This window comes from Ornithodoros turicata, chromosome 3 (assembly GCF_037126465.1).
Source record: "Ornithodoros turicata isolate Travis chromosome 3, ASM3712646v1, whole genome shotgun sequence".
Lineage (NCBI taxonomy): Eukaryota > Metazoa > Arthropoda > Arachnida > Ixodida > Argasidae > Ornithodoros > Ornithodoros turicata.
In genome coordinates, this window is record NC_088203.1 from 67,814,698 (window position 1) to 67,839,628 (window position 24,931).

General features: G+C 44.1%; 1 protein-coding gene across 1 annotated transcript in view; it reads right to left on the minus strand.

Annotated features, from left to right (window-relative positions):
• The window catches only part of LOC135388571 (nucleolar pre-ribosomal-associated protein 1-like), a 179,082-nt gene that overhangs the window by 13,996 nt on the left and 140,155 nt on the right, over nucleotides 1-24,931 (minus strand). The window contains exons 28-32 of the mRNA XM_064618192.1: nucleotides 20,564-20,648; nucleotides 7,228-7,500; nucleotides 4,651-4,757; nucleotides 4,443-4,586; nucleotides 4,271-4,377 (exon numbers count right to left, since the gene is read on the minus strand). Coding sequence (XP_064474262.1) covers nucleotides 4,271-4,377; nucleotides 4,443-4,586; nucleotides 4,651-4,757; nucleotides 7,228-7,500; nucleotides 20,564-20,648 — 716 coding nt within the window. The remainder of the gene's footprint in view (nucleotides 1-4,270; nucleotides 4,378-4,442; nucleotides 4,587-4,650; nucleotides 4,758-7,227; nucleotides 7,501-20,563; nucleotides 20,649-24,931) is intronic.

A 24,931-nucleotide genomic window follows, 5' to 3' on the forward strand; every position in this document is an offset into this window, starting at 1 on the left:
TGTGATTATGCATAACGAGGTTTTTGCGTCACAGGCTGTCTTGGTCGTTAATGTTTTCTTGAGTATACGTCTGGAAAATATAGCTGTCGCTTTGTATGCCGTTATATCGGCTATACCGGCTATCGGCTATATATGCGGCTCTGAATCTGCGAGTTCCTATGTCTCGAGTTGTAGAGGATATTTTTGTTGTTCTTCGATAAGAATGATTTTTATAAGATTAATTTCCTGAAGATTAATGACTTTCTTCTTCAAATGAGAAACTTTTGTGTACCGAGCCACGCTTTCACTTAAGGTTAAGCCGGTTAAGTGCTTCACGTATTTCCATCTGCTTTTTCTCGAGATACGGCGTTGAAGGCTTTTTACATTTCCTCACTGGTGTCACGTCGATCCCTTGTCTTTATATGAGCTCGTTAATTTCTCCAATAGTTTCGTCGGGCGTCGCGAAAGGCACATCATCACCGTTGCTTCCAGACGACACTGACGTTGTCACTTCCTCTGATTGCATCAAAGTCTTTAGGTGAACAAAACAGTTCCTGCAGATCATGTTCGATTCGCATGCATTCGCTGTCCTCTCGGCACCAAGATCAGATTTCAGGGCTTTCATACCGATGCTAGACACATATCGGAAGTCCTTTGTACGTTGAACTTTCTTCTTGTGTCAATGGCAATAGTCTGCACAGTAAACACGTTCACTACTGCGCACCGAACTCATTCTTTTCAGAAGAAGGTACGACGAATCACGACATCATGCGATGAAAACAACTCCCATACACAAGATGAACTAAAGATGCGGAGCGTAGGTGACAAGGTTGTGCTGTTGTCCGAGCAGTGCAGGTAAGGGGGAATGAATTGGAAGTACACATACACTTTTTGTGTCAAAATTGTCATTTCGGTCATGTGAACACGTGATATAGGGCTGCAAAGGCGTGGGTTGAAGGACTGGTGCATATTCCCACAGCCTTGACGTCGACAGCTGTCGAAGTGCAAGGTCACCCAGGAAGTGTCCAAACGCTTTTTCGGAGACACAAGTGAGATTAGCAGTGGTCGTGGCGACGCATAGGAACACAGTTGACTGTGCTTGAATGCGGCGGCTTCATGAGTAGTTGCGGCTTTTGTGTAGCTACATTCTGCGCAATTCATACGTAGGCGGTTTTAGCGCGGCACCGCGTATTTACCCTGTGCATGGACCCTGTTCATATAAGCCACAATACGAAGCGCACCGTGAAATTGTTCACGTTGCCTCCTAAAATTATTTTACAGATATCAACCGCTTTCGGTCAGTACGCGCACGAATTCAGCGCTGAGGGGTTCCCGGCACACGACCCCATAGGGCGTGTACCCTGCGTTCATTTAAAAATCGCCGCGTGAAGCACGATCAAGAACAAATCACAATTTTTTGTGGGTGTGCGGGGAAAGGATTTCTGCTTAACATATAAAAAAATCGAGGCATGTTTTTGGTGGGGTCTTTGGGTCAGAAGCGTGCTAAATCTGCCATATTTATGAAACCTGTGTTCAGGGCAATATGGATGAAATGATAATGATTTTGATACCAACAGAAAGAGCTTTTAACGGGGAACACAATGGTCTGTGTTATATGGCTGTGCGACAAGTGGGCTGCGCAGCAGAAGGCTTTAAAATGAAGCCATTTTAACGCTCTCACCCAAGTTTGGCATTTTTTCAAATAGTGGCTCTTTGCGCCAAAAAAAATAAGAAGCCATCAATCCATTGTCCGCCTGCCAGAGGATAAGCAGAAAAAAAAAAAAAAAATGCTGTGCGGCCCATCGCTGCCGCTTGGGAAGCGCTCAAAGTAGGCCGAAACGACCAGGCGCCAATACACCGCATTTCTTTCTTCTCCTCTCCCTCGAGAACGGTTGTAATACGGAATTTTCTTTTATCGTCTTTTTTCATCATTTGCGATGTGGTAACACATATTTTTTTTTACAGTGAGATCGGCGATGTCGAGGTTCCACGCTTGGCTGATTTTCGGTGGAATCACCCGGGAGACATTGTCAGTGCAAGAAGAGAGCACTTGCTACATTCGTTTTCCTTCTGAGGTGTGCTCATCAATAAACCATCCTATATTCTGAACATCCCACACTGCCCTTTACTTCTATTCTGTCTGTTTCACCAGTACTTACAACACCAACACAGGTGTTAGCAGTCCACGAAAGATTTTTGAAGTGCAAGTCGTTTTTACGGTTTTCAGCTTGCCTCTTGAGAGCAGCACATTGTTTCATTGTCAAAATAATTTGACTGTACATGAGCATATAGGCAGGTATGCATTATGATAAGCCAATACAGTACAGCCTTCCTCTTCAATGATACATATTCCTTAATAGCACTTTTCTCTCCCGGGGCATTTTTCTAAGGATCAGCAAAACACAACTGTGACCATGCTAGTTTTCAGGGCTCAACTGTTACTCTTAGAAGCCTTTATCCTATGACGGCATATTCGATATTCGAAGGACAATTTTGCAGATATTCGTATTCGATTCATATTCAAAAATTTCAATATTCACGCACCTGTAGTATTAATGCATTGGCTGAACACAAGTCATACATGTTTATCTCCACATGTACAGTCAAACTATTTTTACAATGAAGCAATGTGTTGCAATGAACCAAACAAGAAACTGTAAAAGGAACTTGCACTTCGAAAATTGCTCATGCATTTCACATTTGGGACACTGAACACAAGTGCTGGTAAAATAGACAGACAGAATGGAGGTAGAGAGCAATGACACGTTCATAATGTGGGATGGTTTATCAATGAGCACATCTCAGCTGACAAATTATCAAAAAAGGAAACAAAGGTAGCAAGTGCTCCCTTCTTGCATTGGCAATGTCTTCCGCACTTGTATAGGCAAGAAACTGTCATTCGTGAAAACATTATTCCGGATGGGGATGCATAATTCGAAACTGCCTCCTTAATTGGCACTGTAAAACTGTAGTCCTCGATGGTGCAATATATCTGTGCTTATCACACGCGATCACTTCCATGACGTTCGTGTTCAGCCACTTGATTCGCTTCATCTAAAGGCATATACATCATGCTATCAGCTGCTAATAACAGTGAATGCAGTTCCAAAAGATTTTGCAGCGTTGTCGCCATTGTAATTGTTCTTTAGCCTGCGTCCGCAGCTCCAGCATAATGCCGAGACTAAAGAAACTTGGAAGAAATATTGTCACATCTCACTTCCCGGTTATCACTGTGATTTTTCTGTCGACTCAGCGTTAACGACCAGCATAGCTCCCGTGGCATAGTGGTCAGGAAGACCGCTTTCCACGCTGAGGCTGGTTCGAATCCCCGCACTGGCTGTGCTGTCTGGGGTTTTCCGTAGGTTTCCTGGCAGACTATCCAGACAAATGTCAGCACAGCTGCCCCTGAAGTGGGCCCAGGACGAACCCCCTGTTCCCCACACCTTCTTGCTGTCCTCGTCAGTACGCAGCCACAGTTGCTTCGCTGCGCTCACATGGAACTAAAAAAAACTGGCCTATGACCGACGTTCAGACATGGACAGATGGAGAGAGGACAGCAGGAAGGAGTGGGGGACAAGGGGGTTAGTATGCATCCTGGGAGCACTTGAGAGGGAGCGAGACACGGGCTAGGCACTCGGCCGGGCTGTGCATGCGGTGGACGGAGGTGTTCACTGCAGTTTTGAGACCTCATGCGCTGTTTGTTGCTCCGAGTTTGTTGACAATCAAGTGAAGCCGTGACTATGTTGGAGAACAGACAAGCCCTCACAGAAAGTGGACCTCAGCTTCGCGTTTCGCTTGCTATTGAAAGGGCAAACTTATCAAGGCTGTACACAATACTTATCAAGGCTGTACACAATTGCGTACTGGTTTCAGTTAGCAAACGCATCACTAACTTCAAAAGCTCCACCCGAGACTTTGCAGCCATTATATTATGCGTGTTCGTCGCTGCTACTGCCACATAGAAATTAAGTGCGCACCCTGAAGCAGCTTGGTAGTAAACTGGTATGATATTCAAACAAGTTTGAATATTCGAAAAATTAGAATATCAGAGTTTCAAATACAAATATGAAGAAAAATCAGAAATATTAGATTCGTATTCGAAATTTCAAATATTTGCACGCCTCTAGTAACAAGTGCCCTTAAAGAAAGTCAACATTAAGTCTCGCAGTACATGCTTGCACGAGAGGAGCACAAAACATGTATAAGCATGAAATAAGCTCAGAAGGCCTTGCAAGCATAGTTCGATGCTCACACACATTTAAAATTATTTTAAAAAGGGGGTTTCCTATACCGTGCCAATGCAGCTGACACCCATCCAAGCAGGCCTTGCTCTCTGCAAAGTGTGCGAGCAGCTTTAGGAATTTTTACAGCAGCAAGAAATATTTTCAGCACCAGCTCCTGTGGGAAATGAAAGGAAGTGGATAAAACATGGTAAGTTCTCTCAGTCATGAATGTGAAGAGACCTTTGACTGTTTGGTGCAGGTGGAAGCCATAAAATAGGCTTTGAAAATGCCCAGGACATATCGGTTGCAGCAAATGTGGAAGTCTAGACTAGATCGCAGGTTGCTGGCAACCATTTCCAGGAACCAAGAGCGACGGAAGCGATGCTGAAAATTGGTGGAAACAGCCAATTATATTTTATGACATCCTGGTTTGACTATGAAGGCTTACCTTGATACTTTGATTGAAAAACATTCTGTAGAAATCGGGAACATTGTTGATGTTGATGACAGGCTTTGCCAGGAGAAAGTTTAGAACTGGGTTGAAAGCATCGTGAGCTGGAACACGTGGTAATAAAGAAACCATTTGTACATACAGTCACGTGATCCCACAACTCACATTCACCTTAACCAAGCATTTATCTTTTCCATAAATTACTGTATTTATGTCACACGATCAACACAACCCTTTTACCTAAAAATGTAGCGGCATAGAAGGCTGCATTATTCGTGGAAGGAAAAAAATTAAAACCAAACACTCAATGCACACTCAACTACTCCCGAAATATCTGAACCACTGAGTCAGCACGCGTTTTCCTGACAGTGATCTTTCGTACCAAGTTGTCATGACAACTTTTGCTTATCTAAAGACTTTATGCAATAATACTATGAGGCATCATGCCGAAATACATCTATTCAGGAATGGTCTAGCCATGGCTTCCTTGCTTTCTAATTTTCTAAATGTCACTTTCGGCACTCAAACTGCCAATTAGGGATTACAAGGACAAGGGGTGGAGACCCAGCTGCAATGATCGCCACTTTTTCTTTCATCGTCAGCGTCTTACACTTCACCTGCAGGCTGTCTCCACAGCCCACAGGCAAGAAGTGGACTTCGAGGCAAGAAAAGAAAGCAAGCCAAAATGCGGTTCGCAAAATCCGTAACGGCAGCACAGGTCGGATGCTGGGTGGCAAGGAAGCATGAGGAGCAAGGAGGTTGCGCCACGTGATTGATGGATGGGAAAGAGAAGTAAGCAAGCGCATGGTTTTCATGGCAGGTGGTCTTTGCGTGTGTTGGAAGCCGACGGTAGATGATGAAATTAGGTGAAGTACAGCCGTTGTGCATCTCTCATTTATGTAAAATGACAGAAGCTCTCTTTTTTCGTTTTACACCAGATATCACCCGATTTTACCCTGTTTTAGGGCTCTTGAAATAGCGCCAGACTTTCAAAATTTCAAAATGATTTTCAAAAAACACGAAAACACAAGGCCCTACTCATACAAGAGCAGATGAAGTGTGCTTGCATTCATTCTTATTCCTGCAAAATGAATTGTGCCAGTTCTGCATGAGTGTCCTGTGCATAATAGAGAACCTAGAAAGCACTCTCGCTAATTGCAAGGTGATTTCTAACTACACTTGAGTTTGGATTAAGCTGTAGTTTTCATATAATGGTCTAGTGCTTGCCACAATCTTGCACAGGTTCAAAGATGGTCCATTGTCATTGATTAACAAAGTAGGATGAGGTAAGCTACTAGTTAGGATACACATGAAAACGACATTTAATTGAGTCTAATGAATAAGATGAGAAACTGTCCTGTCTGTTACCCATCTCATTCCTTAAACTCAAGGAAATGATGGATTTTTCATTATCCTTGATCATGTACCATTGCCAGTAACGTAGGCAGAGCTCCAAGGTAAGGGGGGTCTCGATACGAAGACACGCTGCTCTCTCTCACTGTCCTTCCCCCTACTGCTGATACTGAGTGTACACAAACATCCCCTGTGCATAGAGATGTAAGGTGAAAATAACCCCCTCCCCCTCGGATTTGAACGATTTGCGTGTGTCTGCCCGTGACAGGTAAGGCAGAGCTGTTCATGGATAGAGTTTGGTCATTCTTTGATCTTTTGCTGCCTTGTGGGTGGAGCCCATTTTGACGTCAGATTCATTGCTGCGCCACCCAAAAAGCCTTTATCCAGGCGTAATCTGTCCACAATCCGCTTGTCAGTCATCTGGGCGCGCCATTTTGATGCTGTTCGCCATCTGGTCGACAGGTGCTTTGTCTACAGAGATCGCCAGCTTATGACCCACATCTTCTTGTGACATGGGGGGCTTTATTGTCAAACTGAAAGAGTTCAAGGACGAAGGGCTTTCGAAGGGCAAAGTACGCACGTATCTTCCCTCCTTACATTGTAAACAAAGCTCAGCCTCAAAATGGTGTCGGCTGACGACGGGCAACAATAGAGCCGTCGGGGGAGGTCGTTCAGATGTGACGTTGCATGACGCCCTTCAAGTTGGGCTCCTCCCAATGGTTGAACTCTCTCTGAGGTAGGGGAGGCCAGTGGAGGCCCCCCCTGTGGCTATGCCACTCACCCTGGGTATTGTTACGATTGGGACTGTTTTCTCGCAATGGCACCCAGACACAGCCAGCGTAACCTGATCGGCTCGTGGTGGAATCGTACGACTTGAGTGCCCCGGGAGTGATGAAGAGGATGAGACCGGAGTTCACGGGAGAATTGCTCGAACGAGCTCAAACGGCAGGACATCAACCATGAATTGTATATTTGTGTTTTTCTTGTTCATCTGTATATAAGCGAGATGCTGTAGGACCTCGCGCCTTTTGTTCGTCCACGCTATGTAGAAAAAACGTTCTTCTACAATTGGACCGGGCCCTGCCTTCTCCTTTTTGCTTGAGAGGTGACACGCACGAGAATCACAACAGTATATGTAGCAACGGCACAAACTAAGCTTATATCTCACCATGGCACAAATACACACAAAAGAGTAATTGAAAAGAAAATTTGTAGGCTGACCTGGGCTGTGAATGGCCTGAACAGCTTTGGCCAGGTACCCTGCCAAGAGACAGGGCAGACGAGCACTGGTTACAGTTAGTGCATTGCGTAGGCTCTGCAGAACACAAAGCCAGAAGGTGCTGTTGCTGTAGCGAGATCCTTCGAGATGTTGATAAAAAAGACACAGGACATTATAGCCGAGAGCTCGCACTTGGAATACCTCGCTGCACAGCGAATGCAGCACGTAGGCCAAGAACCGCAATTCCACAAACTGACGGCACTGTAAAAGTGAACCTGAAAGCAATTGCAAAACAGACAATAAGATATCTCTAAAAAGAGTGTAAGCTTGGGCTGGTTGGTACTGCATATAAACTAAAATCAGCTAAAAATACTGAAATTAAATTATTACATATTAATTGAATGGCACTCTGCAATAACGATGTCAACTAATTTACGCTGCTTTCAAGAGAAATGTTTTAATCGGTAAATACAGACCCGCTTTACATATGTATGAACAAATTTTGGTGTGCTGCATTAGAAAATCCATGCAGAAACTCCAGTTTCAGAAAAGCTGTAGTGCCTTGTGGCATTCACAGGCAGCGCCTACGCAATGGGAGACGACAAAATAATAGCAGATAATTGTAAATTCCTTGAAGGTCCCTACGGCACTGTATTGTATTGGTACAGTGAACTCACAGAGCAACTTCTCATCAGAGTCCTTTCCTAATGATTCCGACAGTCACCAGATTCCAAAAAACTGTTCACGAACACTGCAGTGCTGCAGTAAGATGTACCCCATCGATTGTAAGGTTAGACTGGAGCAGTTGCCGACCAACCCGCAACCGAGTCCAGGAGTGCTGGTGAAAAAAGCTAACGATGGGCTTAAGCTTCTGAGATACACCGTAATGCATCATGAAACAGGGAATTTGTTTCTATATATCTGGCCACTATCAATATTTGACATGAGTCAGAAATGGTGGACAAAGTGTAGGTTAAATAAACTCTTCACGAAAATACCATCCCTACACATGCAGCATACTAAAACATGGTGGAATGTATTGTGCGTACACATATCGAATAAATGCATCACTTCTCATGAATGCATTCAAAAACTACGCCACCTAGAATCATGCGGTGAACGGCATTTCTTCTTACTAGGTTTTTGCCACCTCCTGATGTGAATGTCATGTAACGTAAGTTTAAATACGTAAATCTTTGCGAAATGAACTCGGAAATTTGCCAAGTAAATGCCACATTTTTACCCCACTAATATAAAGAGCATGCCGGATTTACTGAAATTCAGGATATTCAGGTGCTATCGCTTCGGAAAAAATAGTTGAACATTATGCTTTTCGGAGCACCAGAGCATAATGCACGACGGCTTTTTGAGCACAATCGCTGTCAGTCCGACGAAAGGAGGTTGCAAACTCAGCCCACAGAGAGATAGTAGAAAAAGTGACAGTTCCTGAAATTGGGAGAGGGAAGGCATGATCCCAGCGGAAGGCGGAAGAGATAAGCTGTGCCTGTCTTATCTCTTTCTACGATACCAGTGTGGGCTGGGTTTCTAACCTCCTTTCGTCGGACTGACACGATTGTGCAAAAAAATTTGTTGCGCACTATCCTCTGGGAGCTCCATAAGCATGATGTTTGGCTATTTTTTTCCGATGGGATAGCTCCTTAATATCCCCGTCAATTATTATTAATTTGGGCAAAATTCGTACAGTGCATGGTGCGAACATTGACGTAGTCGTGCACCTAGTATAGAGCATGTTTACCTATATAGTATAGAGTATGTTTTTCCTGACTAAACACGGTGGATTTCCTGACCATAGCCAAGGTTTCTGTGTATAGAGATATCTAGTATAGAGCCCGTCTTATACAGGGTGTCTACCAAATAATACTTTCCAAATTCCCTGACTATTACATGTTTTTCCTGACTAAACACGGTAGGTTCCCTGACCATAGCCAAGATTTCTGTGTACCTGTAACTGCAATCATGTGAATAAGACTAGCTGCATTGTCAAGCATGAACTAAAGAGTTCCAGGCAACGGCCAGGGTGACAATGTGGAAACGTAATTTCACACAACATGTGTGGGGCACGGATCTGTAGTGGACAGTTTCAACATGACGCGTCCGTCATGCAGTCCGTCATGTCAGTGAGTTGCGAACAAACTCTGAACATTTGGGTGGGGTCTACAGTTTGGTGAAATGATGTTTAAATATCGAAATTTTGTTGGCGTTGAGCTGAACACCGCTGCTCACTGTGCCGCACTGCACACACAGCCAAAACCCAACGCGTTTTTTCAGTTCCGATTTGCGGTAGTCAGCAATATGTATAATAGAATCATGGTCGTGTGCGATGACGACGATAATCAGAGAGTAGGACGTGACAATATTTCAATATAGATTCCCCAACTCCGGCGCTGTGCGACCGCATGTTAAACGAGCCAACTAGGATGACAATAACGCTGCAAAGTCATCTGAAGCTGCACTTACTGTTGTTGCATTTGACACCAAGACGCAATTTTTTAGCGATTTTGCTTGCGACTGCGACCAAGTTTTGAGGCATCCACGCAGATTTTTGCCGTCAAATGAAATAATTGTTGAACCCGAATGTTGCAGAACCAATCACGCGTGATAAGCACAGTCATACAACATCGTCGAGAATCGCTGTTTTACTGCGCTAACGAATGAGAATGTTCCACACTATGCATTACCGTCAGGTACGATGGTCTCATGCGTGACGTCACCCGTGAGAGCACAGTGAAGTGTCTCGCCTACACGACAAATGTGGAAAGCAGTGAAAGTAGAGAACACTCGTTACCTTCATTTTTTTTCTGAGATGTGCTCATCAGTAAACCATCCCACATTCTGACCATTTCATTGCCCTTTACTCCCATTCTGTCTTTTTCACCAGCACTTACAGTGCTAACACAGGTGTTCACTGTTCATGAGAGATATTTGAAGTGCAATTGTTTTTACAGTTTTCATGCCTCATGAGAACAGCACATTGTTTCATTGTAAAAATAATTTGAACGTACATGTACATACAGGTATGTATGTCTTACGCTAAGCCAATACATTAGTAATACATATTCCTTATTAGCACTTTTCAAGTGCGTGTCCTGGGACATTTTTCTAAGGATCAGCAAAACACAACTAGACCATGCTAGCCTTCGGAGCTTAATTGTTACTCTTAGAAGCCTTTATCTTATGACGTGATATTCGATTCAATATTCGAAGGACACTTTTGCAGGTATTTATATTCCATTCGTATTCGAAAATTTCAATATTCGCACACCTCTACCTATTAGCAGTGCCCTTCTTCAAGGGCGACTCTCCCAGTCACTAATGACGAAACTGTTCCATGACTGTTCCAGCTCAAGTAGAACAGGAAGGTGCTCTACAAAATGGAATTGATGCAGTGCCTTTCACCTCTGACATGTGGGCCTCATGGGGGAGCAATTGCTACATAAGCTTAACTGTCAAATTGTCGATCAAGATTTTGAAGTCAAAAGGTACAGCTTACACACATCTGCTTTCTACGGAAGACACACCCTGTGCAAATAGCACTGGTCCTTCGGGACATGGTGAGAACTAGAAAATACAGGTGGATAATTTTCTTGCCTACGTTATGACCGACAACGTTTTGTACTTCTGATCAGGGCGGTTGTCCGAGATTTCCTGTGGACGAAGAGGGCATGCTTTGGCAAAGGGCAGGGGCACATTCCTGGCAGCGCGTGAGCACCGTAGCATCGTGGCGCCACTCACTGCAAAAACACGGGTGGCGCTAAGATGCTGTGGTGCTCACGCACTGCCAGGAACGTGCCCAGGGGACCCACTGCTTTTAGATTTCGTTGAGCAACAGCAGTAGAGCAGCCCTATGCTGCTGCAGCTGCTGCGACGCTTGAGGTGTCTCATAGCCTCACTTTTGATTAGCGATAGCAGTGACGTAGAAGGCCCAAAATATGTTGGCAACAGTGGTATTTACGTTCCGAAGAGGTACGCAGCAGGTAGGCCTATAAGTATGCACATGTAGGCATATGTAGTCCCGGGCCATGGGAATGGTAAAACGAGTTTGTATGTGAGATTTATTGTGCATTTGTAGCTTAGAAGTGAGCTTGAAAGGATTACGACTATGGTCTATTACCTCACTCAAGCAGTCAAACAGTCAGTTTCGTGATGTTCAGTTTTCGTGTGACCTTCCCCACTGCTACACATAGCAGCCTTCACTAAGGGGATGTGGGGGTGTGTGTTCCGCACTGAACCAGTAGTCTCTTTTTCTCTCTTTCCCTGCGATGCCATGAGGAGCCCTCCGCGAGCATGTGATTTTTTTTTTCTGCCTGTGGTATGTATTGCATACCAGAAAGGGATCTGTTATGGGGGGAGTGACGCAAAGAGCTCCCGCACCAGGTGACGTGTACAGTGATGGAAGTGCCTCAAAGCATTCTGGCGCAGGAAAAATCGAGTTTTGGGGAAGCATGGAGCAGCTTTGCGATCCACCGTCGGAGGGCCCTGGGCATGTATGGTTACTGATTTATGATGTGGAATGAGCGCTTCCCCCGTTAATTTCAGTTTCATTGTGTCTTGGACAATTTTCCACTCAATCTAGAGGCGCGAGATCGGGGACCCACGCGCCTATCCTGCTTCCGAGGAGTCGGTGCATAGCGGGCGTGAACTGCGTGTCCACATACGCAATGTGTTTCATTGTCTAAGAACCTAGCGATCCTCAAAGGCAGCAAGTTACAGTGATCGTCAACAATAGGTATAAAGTTCTAAACAATATCTTTAGACACACGCCGATCTACCGTTAGGAATCGAAAAGCGGTCTTAGTGTGGAGATTACCTTGTGCCTCTCGGCTTGGACAGCGATGACATAGAAGCAAAACGCAAGCTAATTGGTGTATACTTGACGATGGCAACATGTCCCTGAGTTTGGGGAAAACACAAGAGATAACACAAGACAAACAGCACAGTCGTTGGAGCATCAACGTGACAATGCATGTATGCATCCCAAAACTGCTAGGCTAGGGCTAGACTAGACCTAGCTTGCATCGGCTTCGGCAGATTAGCAAGCTAATAAGTCGCTGTGACAGCCCCCTCTCACGTTTAAATTTGGTCAAACGCTGGTTCGCCTTGTTCACTTCGGGTCTCGTTTTCCCGTGACGTGCGCAACCTCAGTGGACTGCGAAGTAGTTGCCTGTTCCGCAATTTGGCGCAACTTTATTGCAAATGTAGCAAAAACACCCGCTATGACGCAGGATCGCGCAGCACTTCCATCACTGCGTGTACCCTAGTGATGCCACTCTTAGTATGCAGACTATTCGATGGGATTTTGTCATAAATATTACTTCGTTGTGTGCATTCAGCGTTTTGATTGTACTGCAACTGTCAAATGCATGCATTGATTAAACAAAGCTGTCTAAGGTAAAAATATAATAGCGAGCCTCCTCCTCCTTGTCATCACTGGTTTCTGCCTGTTTTCGCATGGCAATGAGTTCATTAGTACCTGACTTTTTATTTACAACACACAATCTCGTTAGACGTCGAGCCACAAAAGAAGAGAAAGCAAACGAAGTGTGGCTTTCATGCAGTATGGACGTGGAAGTGAATTGCTTCGAGGTTATCGAATGCTTACCTGTACATGTCAGCTACACAACTGCAATACAACATATGTATTACGCAGGTTTGGCCAAACACTTTATTTGTTGCATAGTAAACTGAACTGTGCCAAGATAGTGCACTTTATACGGTAACGATGATCGAGCACTCGCTGCAAGCACAGAGGATGTGCTTTCATATCTTGTTATGTAAACACCGCAAACCTTCAGAACTAATAGAGTATTAAAGCCGTCACTCACCCTCATGCTAATCCTAAATACTGTAGGACAAAAACAATACTCTACATTGGCTCACGAGACCAGCTGCACAACAGCAGAACAACTAAAATTGTGAATTCGAAGCAGCAGGGGATTTTGGTGCTCCGCTGCTGTTGCTCAAATTGAAGTACTGGGATCCTGGCTGGTCATGTACTCACACACTAGAGTGCCACTCCTGTCGTTTCAAACTGATTTTTGTTTCCAATGTTTTTGCTGTATTTCAAAAGATGCGTAGAGCTTACAGTGCGATTGTGTTGCCGAAGCAATGTTGCGTGTGCTACAATGACGAAATGTAGCAGTTACATTGCTGATGCGGTGTTTGGCAAGCACATTTAATGCAATGCTGCAATAGCATTGCTCACAAAACACTACATAAGCAAAATAATCTAAACGTTAACGCAATGTTGCACATGTGCAACATTGCTCTTGCAACAGAATCACAATGTTAGCTCTGTGTATCCTTTGAAATACAGCAGACACATTGGTGCAATGACAGTGCTTTAACGTTTAGATTATTTTGCTTATACAGTGTTTTGTGAGCAATGCTATTGCAACATTGCATTAAATGTGCTTGCCAAACACCGCATCAGCAATGTAACTGCGACATTTCTTCATTGTAGCACACGCAACATTGCTTCGGCAACACAATCACACTGTTAGCTCTACGCATATTTTGAAATACAGCAAAAACATTGGAAACAAAGATGGTGGTATGGTACATGGTACATTGAGGAATGTCACAGTTACAATGTATAATACAGGCAACGTCTGAAACATAGTAGCAACACTGAAACAAACATATTGCTGCAATGTTGCACTTTTTACATGCAAGATTGCCGAGGCACTTCAGTGTTTCAGTAACACAATGTTTGCACCATCTTGTTCTATCTGTGATTCCCACCAATAAATGATGAAATGAAATCTTCGGAACTTCCCGTGACGTTCACCCGTCTTTTAGCAGTTTGTTTTTGACAAACGTGCTCAACTGATGCGGGAACATTTCATGCACATATGGAATGTTACCACAATGCTTCTCGTTCAATGTTGGTGCTGCATTTCAGATGTTGCATTTGAGAAACATTACGATTACGTTGCAGAGGCAATATTTCACTTGGTGCAGGGAGAGAACGCACAGTGAGGTTGTTGATGCAATGCTATTGAAGCGATATGGTAGCAACGCTAGGGCAACAACAGACCTTCAGTAGGAACTGTAAACTACATAAAAAAAAGTAACTGCAGGCGATATACTGAAGAAACAAGAAAATATAAGATGTCTGAGAATGTTTAGTGTGACCATTATGGGCAGAACTAATATAGACCGTGAGAGACATTATATTCTGGGACAACGCTGCAGATTCACTATGGGAGACGACTATGGACGAAAGGATCGAGACGAGGACAACTCAAAGGAAATTAATCTAACCCAGAAATTGAAATTCATTACAACCAATTGTTACGCACATGCGAATGCGTACTTGGACCCTCGACATGGCGTTCTCTCATGGCGTCAGTGCGACCGGAGACCTTGAGCCCACACGTGGCATAGTGGTTAGAATGATCGCTTTTCACGCCAAGACTGGGAGGTAACACAGGTTTGAATCCTGGCTGTGCTGTCTGCGGTGTTCCCAGGGTTTCCCGGCCCTGAAGTCGGCCCAGGACGATTACTGAATATGCAAGCTACTGTGCTACATAGCACATATATCACCAAGACAACACTGCAGTGCTCCTCCAATTTTGCTTTTGTAACGTTGCTACAATGTAAAATAACTGGTCATCAGCAATATTTCATCAACATTGCAATGTCACAGTTTTGCAATGTTGTTTCCATAACACTGTTGCAGTATAACGATGGCGGTCATTAGCAACATAACATCAATGTTGTATGACAATATTGGTGCAAAGTCACTGCAACAATTTGTGTTGACTGGGTAGTGTAGTGGTTTCAGCAAGCACGTGCAGTCAATGTGCCAGTTATTGGGCCTGTTATTAGATTTTTAAGGTGTTGCTGATATAATACAATTCCTGATACAGTCGAACCTCGTTAATTCGAAATCGCTTAATTCGAAATTCCGGGTAATTCGAACTTATACATGGGTCCCGTCCAACACCTATGTATTTCAATGGCAAAAAACTCCCGACAATTCGAACTGGTGAACGGACACAACGTCTAATTCGAACCGATATTTTCCCACATGGCCGGCCCCATCTCCAACTCCAACCACCTCCTGAACGCTGACCCTGACCCGCAAGCGCGGCCCATGATGCATCAACCCTTTTTCCACGTGTTCCAGAGGCATTGACCTCCTTACGGCAGCCGAACTGAAAGGCAGGGGACGCGCAATCGGCATAACCTCCTTGGGCTCCCTCCTTCCCTCTTTCTCTGTTCGCTCCTCCTCGCCTTGCCACCACCGTCGACTCCGCAGATTGTGCCCACAGTGCACGCCAGCGGCAGTCGGTTCCTTTCGTGCATGACTTTGCGGACGTGAAAATTTTTTTGCCATCGCACCTTTTCGTCACTGTCACTGGCACCATGGTGAAAAGGGGGAACTACTCGTCGGCAAAAGACCTGGAGACCAAGGTACAAATTCTGCGAGAGGTGGAACGCGGCGTGATATCTAAGACCAAAATCGCGAAGAAGTTCAAGGTCATATGACGTGGATTTCCTGGGAGCGGTCCATATTCTGGCAAGCTCGTGGAAGACCGTGAAACCCGAAACTACCGCCAAATGCTTTCGAAAGTTTGGCGTACCCTTGGAGGACACTGCGAGCGTGGAACAAATTTCTTCCGATTACGACAACCGCCTGCTTGGTGAAGCTTGTTTCAACGTGCCGGAGGAAGTTACCTTCGAAAGTTACGTCAATGCGGACGAGGGCGAGGACACATGTAGACCGTTGACTGACGCTGAAATCATCAAGTCTGTGCGCTCCGACCGGACTGAGCCTGAAGACCCTGCTACAGACAGTGATGATGAATTGGGTGAACAAACCAGTGAGCTGGTGCCGATACTGAGTGCATCGGAAGTAGCATCGGCACTAGATGTGACACGGCGCTACTTTTCCAGCGAGGACGCCGCGGACGCCACTCTCGAACTTTTACAGAAGCTGAAAACCATGTTCACTGAATCGCGTTTCAGGAAGAGCGTGCAGACGCAGATAACAATTACTTCGTGATGTAAAGGTATGTTATCTCTTCTGTGAATAAATGCCGATTTTATGGCTTTGGGGATTTAATGTGAACTGTGCTGCATGATAGAACATCTAGGAACGTAAGCGAAGAGCACACTCGCAAGGCTTAGCCTTGCAGGCTGCAACGTGTCTGATGTGATTTGCGCTCACCCCGCACTTACTGCCTTCAGTTCAGTGGGCCTCCCGCTAGTTCGAACTCCGCTTTATTCGAACAAAAGTACGGTTCCCGTGGAGTTCGAATTAACGAGGTTCGACTGTACTATAGCAAATCTATGCTTGGTACTGACCAGTTTACTACAAAGTGGGCTCTACTGTACCGCACTTTGAGAGGGAACATTTCTAGAACAAATCGAATTGGATCCAAATTATTCCTTTCAATTTCGAATTGAATTTGAATCTCAATATGAATCATTTTAATATCTCACTTTGGAAAGTGGCTAGTTCCATCTCAAATCGAACAATCCGGTACACTTGATGTCTCGAATGAACAGCAAAAAAATATATGTTGAAGCCATCGGTGAGTTAGGAGAAATAAACGCTTTCGGAATTCTCTGCCTCTCAGAAGACGATGTCATTGCGTGCAGGTTTGAGCGTTCCGTACAAGGCTATTTATTGTTGCATTGTAGTAATTTCTTGATCTGGCTTTAGACCACCTAGGGCACAATAGGCTCCTGGATTGGCAGTGCTCTGTCAGTTTCTGTTTGTCTAGAAAAAAATATCAAAGTTGACTCAAAGCGCCATATTCACTGCAACTTTGTGGGTGATGTAAAAAACGGATAAAATCGAGCTTTATGCCGTTTAATTTGTCATTCATGGGGCTATCGAATTATATATAAATTTTTACTCTACTCTGTCAGGAACGTGAGCGACACCTCTTTAAGTAGCACCATACCACTGAAAAATGACGAATTTCGGAAGCCTTTATCTAAAAAACCCCACCAAAAACTTGCCTCGAAAATTTTATATGTTGTAGGTAGTCCATTAGACTATGCACAGCAGAAAAATAAAAATTCGGACTTGATCAGTAGGCGCACTGTGAATTTTTTGCCACCCCCATACGCGGAGCGCATTCAAGCGCTGGCTCCGTGTTCCGCGTGTTGCAAAATCAAATTTTCCAAAGGGACTTCCAACTTCTGTCTTCACATGAAAGTAATTGCTACAGTTTGAAGCCGTTCTGAGCGTTTATGTTCATAACAGTGTTGTAATCGCTGAATGTAGATTGTAAAGCAACCAGATGCGCTCGCATTTTTTGCGGGATATCACATATGGATTGCAAGTGCCGGGAGCTCGTGAAGAACAGAATGCTTTAGAATACTTTTGTGTCTTTATAAGAGGTATATTTGTTCACGGTGATCATATCGGAGCATATTTACAGTACACAGAATAAAAACAACTTGACAGCGAAGAAGACAAGGTAAGAAGGCAACGTAATATGCAGAGCATCCTGGATGGATGAGAGTGCACGTGTCATGAACTGCTTTAGGCTGTTGTGGGCCTTAACGTTACTTTTGATGGCAGATTCTTGTCAAATTTTCTTGATAGGCTCTTCTTACGTTACATGCTAACTCGCTGCAAACCTGGCAGTTACACCTGGATGTTCCTGGCAAGGCAACACCGAAAGCAGTCTCCAGTTTACGGCCTTTCTGTCCATTTCTTCACGTATTTCGAAGTGTTCGCCCTGTGCACATGCCTCCACCGACTTCCTTCTTTACTTCAGCGGTGTGGCGTTAATGGCTTCAGATGATATATACTCAAAGATTTCTTCGACCACGTCGGGCTAGTGCACAAATGGCTCACCCTGTGAGCTTCCTTCAAATGTGGGCGACATTGCTGCTTGCTGTGATTCAGCCACTTTGCTGCGAAGTAGTTGAAGCAGCATCTGCACAGCTAGGCCATTTCTGCCTTCGGTTTGATCCGCTGGAACCACATCCTTTATGGCAGCTACGCCGATCTTCGAAGCAAAGACAAAGTTCTTTACCCGAAACGCTTCTTTTGTGTGTGTGAGGCGGTAGTCAGCGCAATACACACAGTCAGCCCTGTACAACGAAGAGGCCACTGAGGTAGGCGTGATGCCAGGACGACACAGTACAGTAATGCAGATGTCTTCACATACTCTGTATAAGGGCACTCCGTGCACTTCTGTAGTCGAGGATGATGCAAAACTTTGTGCAAGGTGTCTTCCAAGAGTTAATCCCACTAGGATCGCAGCATGTCGAACTGAAGAACATATTGGACAGCGACGCCAGTCGGGCTGTTTCGGCAAGGTTCCCAAAAGGCACCATGAATTAGCCTAAACATATTCCCCCTCCCCTTGAATGTGTACGTAAGGCGCTACACAACGACACTTTCCTCTGTGCGATTTCTGCCATCCGGGGTCATGAAGCCGTAGGAAAGGAAATGTTTTAAAGAATGCTGCAAGTCACTGCGTCCTCCTGAGATAATCTGTACAGTAAATATGCTTGTTTATAATCACCCTGAACAGATATCTGTTACAAAGATGTAAAAGCATTCTGTTCTTCACGGGCTCCCAACACTTCCAATGCATGTGTGACATCCCGCAAAAAAGTGCTAGCACATCTGGTTCCTCCACAATCTACATTCAGCGATTACAACACTGTTATGAACATAAACGCTCAGAACGGCTTCAAACTGTAGCAATTACTTTCATGTGAAGAGAGAAGTTGAAAGTCCCTTTGGAAAATTCGATTTTGCAACACGCGGGACACGAGACACCGCTTGAATGCGCTCCGCGTATAGGGGTGGCAAAAAATTCACAGTGCGCCTACCGATCAGGTCAGACTTTTGATTTTTCTTCTGTGCATAGTCAAAGGGACTACCTACAACATATAAAATTTTCGAGGCAAGTTTTCGGTGGGGTTTTTTTGATAAAGGCTTCCGAAATTGGTCATTTTTCGGTGGTATGGTGCTACTTAAAGAGGTATCGCTTAGGTACCTGACAAAGTAGAGTAACAAATTATATATAATTCGATAGCCCCATGAATGACAAATTAAACGGCATAAAGCTCGATCTTATCCGTCTTTTACATCGCCCGCAAAGTTGCAGTGAATATGGCGCTTTTCGGCGCTTTGATTCAACTTTGATATTTTTTTGCAGACAAACAAAAACTGACACAGCACTGCCAACCCAAGAGCCTATTGTGCCCTAGGTGGTCTAAAGCCACATCAAAAAATTACTACGATGCAACAACAGCCTTGTAGGGAACGCTCAAACCTGCGCGCGACAATATTGTCTTCTGAGAGGCAGTTTTTTCCTCCTCTCCTATTTCCCGAACCGCGCAGTGCAGAGAATTCCGAAAGTGTTTAATTCTCCTAACTCACCGATGGCTTCAACATATATTTTTTCCCCGTTCATTCGAGACATCAAGTGTACCGGATTGTTCGATTTGAGATGGAACTAGCCAAGTGTCATAGGTTTGTTCCCATTAGGAGAACTACTGCTCCTGATGGGTGAGCCTTCAGTTTTTTAATCAGGATAAAATATCATAACTTCATAAGAAAAAGAAGCCCCTCCACTTCGGGCACTAGAACACACGTTACGTCACTGAGATGTGCATTTTCTAGTTTGTGTACATTTGAACTTCCTGTAGTTTTTACAAATCGCAAATATTTCCCGTTATGACTGTGCACAGCTCTGGAAGTTGTGCATACATTTATCAGGACCTCTAATGTACAATGTACAGTGGGGCCTACAATGTAAGCATTGAAAACCTACCAATTACTTGTGGGAATGTGTTATGCATGTATGTGCCTACAAACATATTATAAGCACAACTAGAAGTTGTCACACAGAAAAGCTAGGCTTTTTTTTTATGTAGCAGGTATACTGTCGTATTTACTTGCATACTTTTCACACTTTGCTCCCCCAAAAAGTCGGAAAAGGATGCGCAAATTGTCCAGGAACATCCGTAACGATATTCAAATGATGCAAAATTCCTAAATTTTAGTATACCGGTCATATACTCTCTCTGTAGAACCGGTACTACCGGTATGTTATCAATGCATTGCACAAGCGCAAAAAAAGTACTTGCCTACTGCACAACCGGCGACGGTCGGAAGGCAAAGTACAATCTCGTCCACAATGCAGACATAAAATTGGGCCAATGAGGGTGCTTCACTGCATTTCAGTAATATTCAAAAAATATTCTTCAACTGCGAATACTATTCAAAGAGCTTTGCTTATTCGATTTGAATTACTTTCAAATATTCGCGCAGCTCTTCTCTTTAAGCCTAAAAAAACCTTCAAACATAAGTGAATCGAATGGTCTGTATACCTGGTGAGAGGAGATTGTAGAGCAGGGGGAGCACAAATCTTGGGTCATACACAGATTTGTCGGCAGCATCTTCGTGTGGTATGGGCTAAAACAGAAACAACATGATGTCAATCTTTAGGGACCTTCACACAAATCTGACAAAGTAAAAGGCAAAAGTACTGAGATGTACCGAGAGTGACCCCTGTGCACAGCACAAAATGGCAGACATGTGAAGACACACCAAAGCACCCAGCAGATATGGCCCTCCATGACATTCCATCATCATCAATCAGAATTCCCCTACAGTGCCCTGTGTGTTGTCAGCCTAACAGAGCTTCTGGCTATAAGCACAGTTAAAAGGTGCCTGACCTGTGAAGACTTCCAAGCAATAGGAGAGTTCTTATGTATGCGAAGGCAGTTTCACTTCAAAAATTTATCTGACTGCTTGTGCTCATTTTATGTTCAATAGAAGAATTTTGCTTCCTGGCATTTATAAGTTTAAGCACAATAAGGCATCTCACTGCACAGCAAAATCCATGTACATATCACGATATACCTCGTGCAAAAATCATTTTTATTTTGACTGTCAAAATATGCTTTGCTTCTACGGGAAAAGAACCTACTTCTAAAAATGAAGCTCACCATGCGCAGTAAGCACCTTTACAGTGATGCTGCATGCACTACCACTTCTAGCCTCTTTTAAGCACTTCCTAAAGTAATGGCGGTGAAAAGCTTAAAAAGTTGCTGCATTAACAATGCTGTAGACGAAATCAAAGACGACCAGGTATGGGTTCCGAAACAGACAAAGAACTGAATTCAGACTGATGAACTGATCTTCTTTTTAGGTTTTGTGTATCTTTTTTGTACAATATATCATTACATGTTCAGTTTTCCTTAATGATGTATGCAGCGTACCAGTGGGTATTTTTGCTTTAGTTTTCTCTTCAGAAAATGAGGTTGACATATGCATGGCATTGAACTATAATCCAGTTTATATGGTGTTCCCCGAAAAGGATTCTTGCTGTTGATGCAGGCTAGTCTTACCCGGGGAACTGTTGCTGTTAGTTATGACCTGACCTCCAAAACACAACCTTCTGAGCATGATGTGTGACATGTAATTGACCTTAAAGATGGAAATAGCAGCCAAATTAGTTTAACCTTCTTATACCCCTGTCAGACGGGCACACTTACAGCCTTAACGGTTACGGTCTTAAGTGCATACGGTCATTAAATTCTTGCCAGACAGTCAGTCATATGGCCTTTGCGACAAAACTGAGATGTAAGGGCAATGGAGCTCCCGCAAGAAAGTTTAAGGCGTTCCCCCAAAACTGTCGAAGTCTCGTTACCAAACACCACGAATAAGATGGCGCAGATTTCCTTCAATTCGAAATAAAATGTTTTTATGAGATGTAATGTTCTGCAAACTTTTTTTCGTGCTCAACACCTTGAGTTTTTCTGGTGAATATTTGCACTTTGCTTCTCATTACATCTCGTCAGTTAGTACTGATACCCCTGAACCACTGCACTCCGTGTAGTCTGCACCCAAAACTGTGCGCGCACAACGAAGCATCAAAACTGCTTCAAAACAAATATCGTTTGCTGTTTTTCAAATTGGCCAAGTGCAAACCAAACGTTGTTTCCGAGTACTCACAAAGAGAACGAATGTAATTTAACTACATTTCATTCAACGTTTGCAGATTTGTTTATCGGTGTAGACATCACCAGCAAAACGCCTTCATGGATACCGTCTGGCAGCCTCCCAGGGTTTAAGGCCATATTTCAGCTACTGTGCCTTTTGTTAATGGCCGTATGTGTGCCCGTCTGACAGAGGTATTAGAGCGAACACGTGTACTACGCATTACCGGTTACTGCTGACTTTTATATTATTTTGGTTGGTCACGGTTTATTCCTAGGAGAATTCTATTTTTACAGCAAACTTAGCTTTTCTCTAGAATTATCAGTTAAAACGAAGTGACTTGGCTTTGCCTCCCGAAGAACTGATGCCATGAAAAGCTGAAGAACTGATGCCATCATAAATAGCAAACAATGTCCTTTATCCAGAACCTGTTCAGGGGATTAGTTTCTAGGTCAAGAAAGGGAAGAGTGTGAGCCCAGCATCCAAGCGACAACTCCATTGACTGTGCATTCCCACCTCTTCAGTCTCACTTTTACTCTCGGCGAGCAGTCTCCCAGTGACCCTCATCCTCAGCCTTGCTGACCTCTCCACCCGCCATCCCATTGCATTCTTCTTAACCACCATGTGCTTCCTTCATTTTGCCTTTCCATTGCGTCTCCAAACTTCCCAATGCCAAGGAAACGAAAACCGTTACCCCTGGACATGAATACGCATATTTTGTGAGAGGTAGTCAGTGGCATGAGAAACAAGGACGACACAGAGAAGCATAGAATCCTGTGGAAACCCTTTCAACAATCGTTAAAGCTTGAGAGAATACTGAAGACAGTTTCCAGGGGCAAGCAATCGCGAAATGTTGCGAACGTGCTTCTTTCCAGACTTTGAAGAGACTCTGGTCGCATGGTTTAAAAACATGCGAGCAAGGAACCTGCACATATCATGTGCACTCTTGCAAAAAAAATTGAAATCGACAGACTTTGCTTTGCTTCTTGGCTACAAGGAAGAAGATTTCAGTGGGTGTGTTAAGTTGGCGCCCAAGCGTGCAAGTCTTTCATAGCTGCTCGCTTAACCCATTCGCTTCCGAAGCCGGCGATCCAACGGCCTCCAGAAAAGCGCTTGTTTTAAAGGAACGCCAATAGATCATGACACTGTCAATGCTTCCCTCACTTGGTTAGTTTTTTAAACAACAGATGGCAACGGTAATCCAGTATTTGAGGTGGCAATTTGTGCGGGAGCATGTTTTTTTGTATGAGAACATGTGATAGCCGTGAAGCAGGGGTCTCACCAGTGATGAAACACTGCAACGGTTATTCAAGAGCGAAAATTATGAGGACTGTGATGATCCAGAATTTACAAAAGATGACGAATTCGAGTATAAGGATGAGGATAGAGCAAGTGAGGTGTCTCATACTGACATCTGAGTGATGTCTGTGACTCGGATTCTGATGCACCAAGGTAGGTTGCTTCTTCTACCTGTGCGCTTTAAGTTATATCACACGAAGAAGGTCCTTTAAGTGCCTCACATAAGCCTAAGTGTGGGGAGCAAAATAAAGAAAAATTATTCTCCTGCGTCTTTTGTAGCGGATGTTATGCTCTTCATTTTTTTGTACCTGCGCAGGAAATTCGTTAAGAATCAAGCGCAGGATGCTGCGCGCGTTGGGGTGACCGATCGGCGGAAGCAAAGGGGTTAATGAGACATATGTACCATCAGCGCACACCAGAGTGTTAGACAACAACGTTTTTCACGCTTGAGCACTTGATTTGGCGTGACGTGTTTCCTGACGAGCGCACAATCCACTGGGAGCAAGGAGCTGGTAGAAAGTACTTCAAAAGTCCAAATTAGTTCTAATGCAATGCTTGGAAGCAAAATAGAGACATACTGCTACGTTACCATATTCCCACATTATGGGACACTACTACAGTATATTTTTAAAATTGCCATCATGTTTTCTTATTAATGGGCAACTTCCATACAGATGTTGGCGGTTATTCACGGGTCATGCCTACATCATGCAGTCATTTTAAAGAGACCATGTAAGGATATTTGACAAGAATACGATCATTTTCAATTTGTTCCTCTGCACCAAAGCATTCATCCTGTGAAATATGAAGTTGAAAATTTTGAAATAGCGAAAATATTCGATACGGTCTGTAGTAACCACGGCCGTGAGCGGCTGCTGCCACGACCCGCCTACAAGGCGAACTGCCTGTGACGTCAATCACAGCGAATGCTGCCGATTTGCGAAAGGTCTTTTGCGAGCAAATACGCCTTATTCATAAGTGCCGCCATCTCGTGGCGGTGGCTGGCGACGGCGCCATGTTTAAGTATTCGGGCGGCCGCGCTATGTGCAATTTTGTGTAACGGGACCAGCTGGAAAGTTGGGAAACTTGCGATGAACTGAATCTCACGTCGAACTGCGGAATTTTGGGGACTCTGTCGCTTTTGTACATATGAATACTCAACTACATGCCCGAACTTTACAGCAGAGTGTCCTGATGCGGTGTGTTACGCAGCTAGCCCTAGTTTTGGCTCATTTGCATAGTGAAATTCGACAATTTATATCTCAAAGTATGTTCGCTTCACAGAGCATTTAATAAGGACAGTGGATTTAAATAATGACTGGCTCAAACTCTGCTATCTCGCATTTCCCAGAAAACATCTATTTAATAAGTTCATTAATGAATTTTAGCTAATTAGTCATCCAGTAGTTGCACATGCCATCGTACAGGATGTTCGCCAGGTCGCATAACCCCCC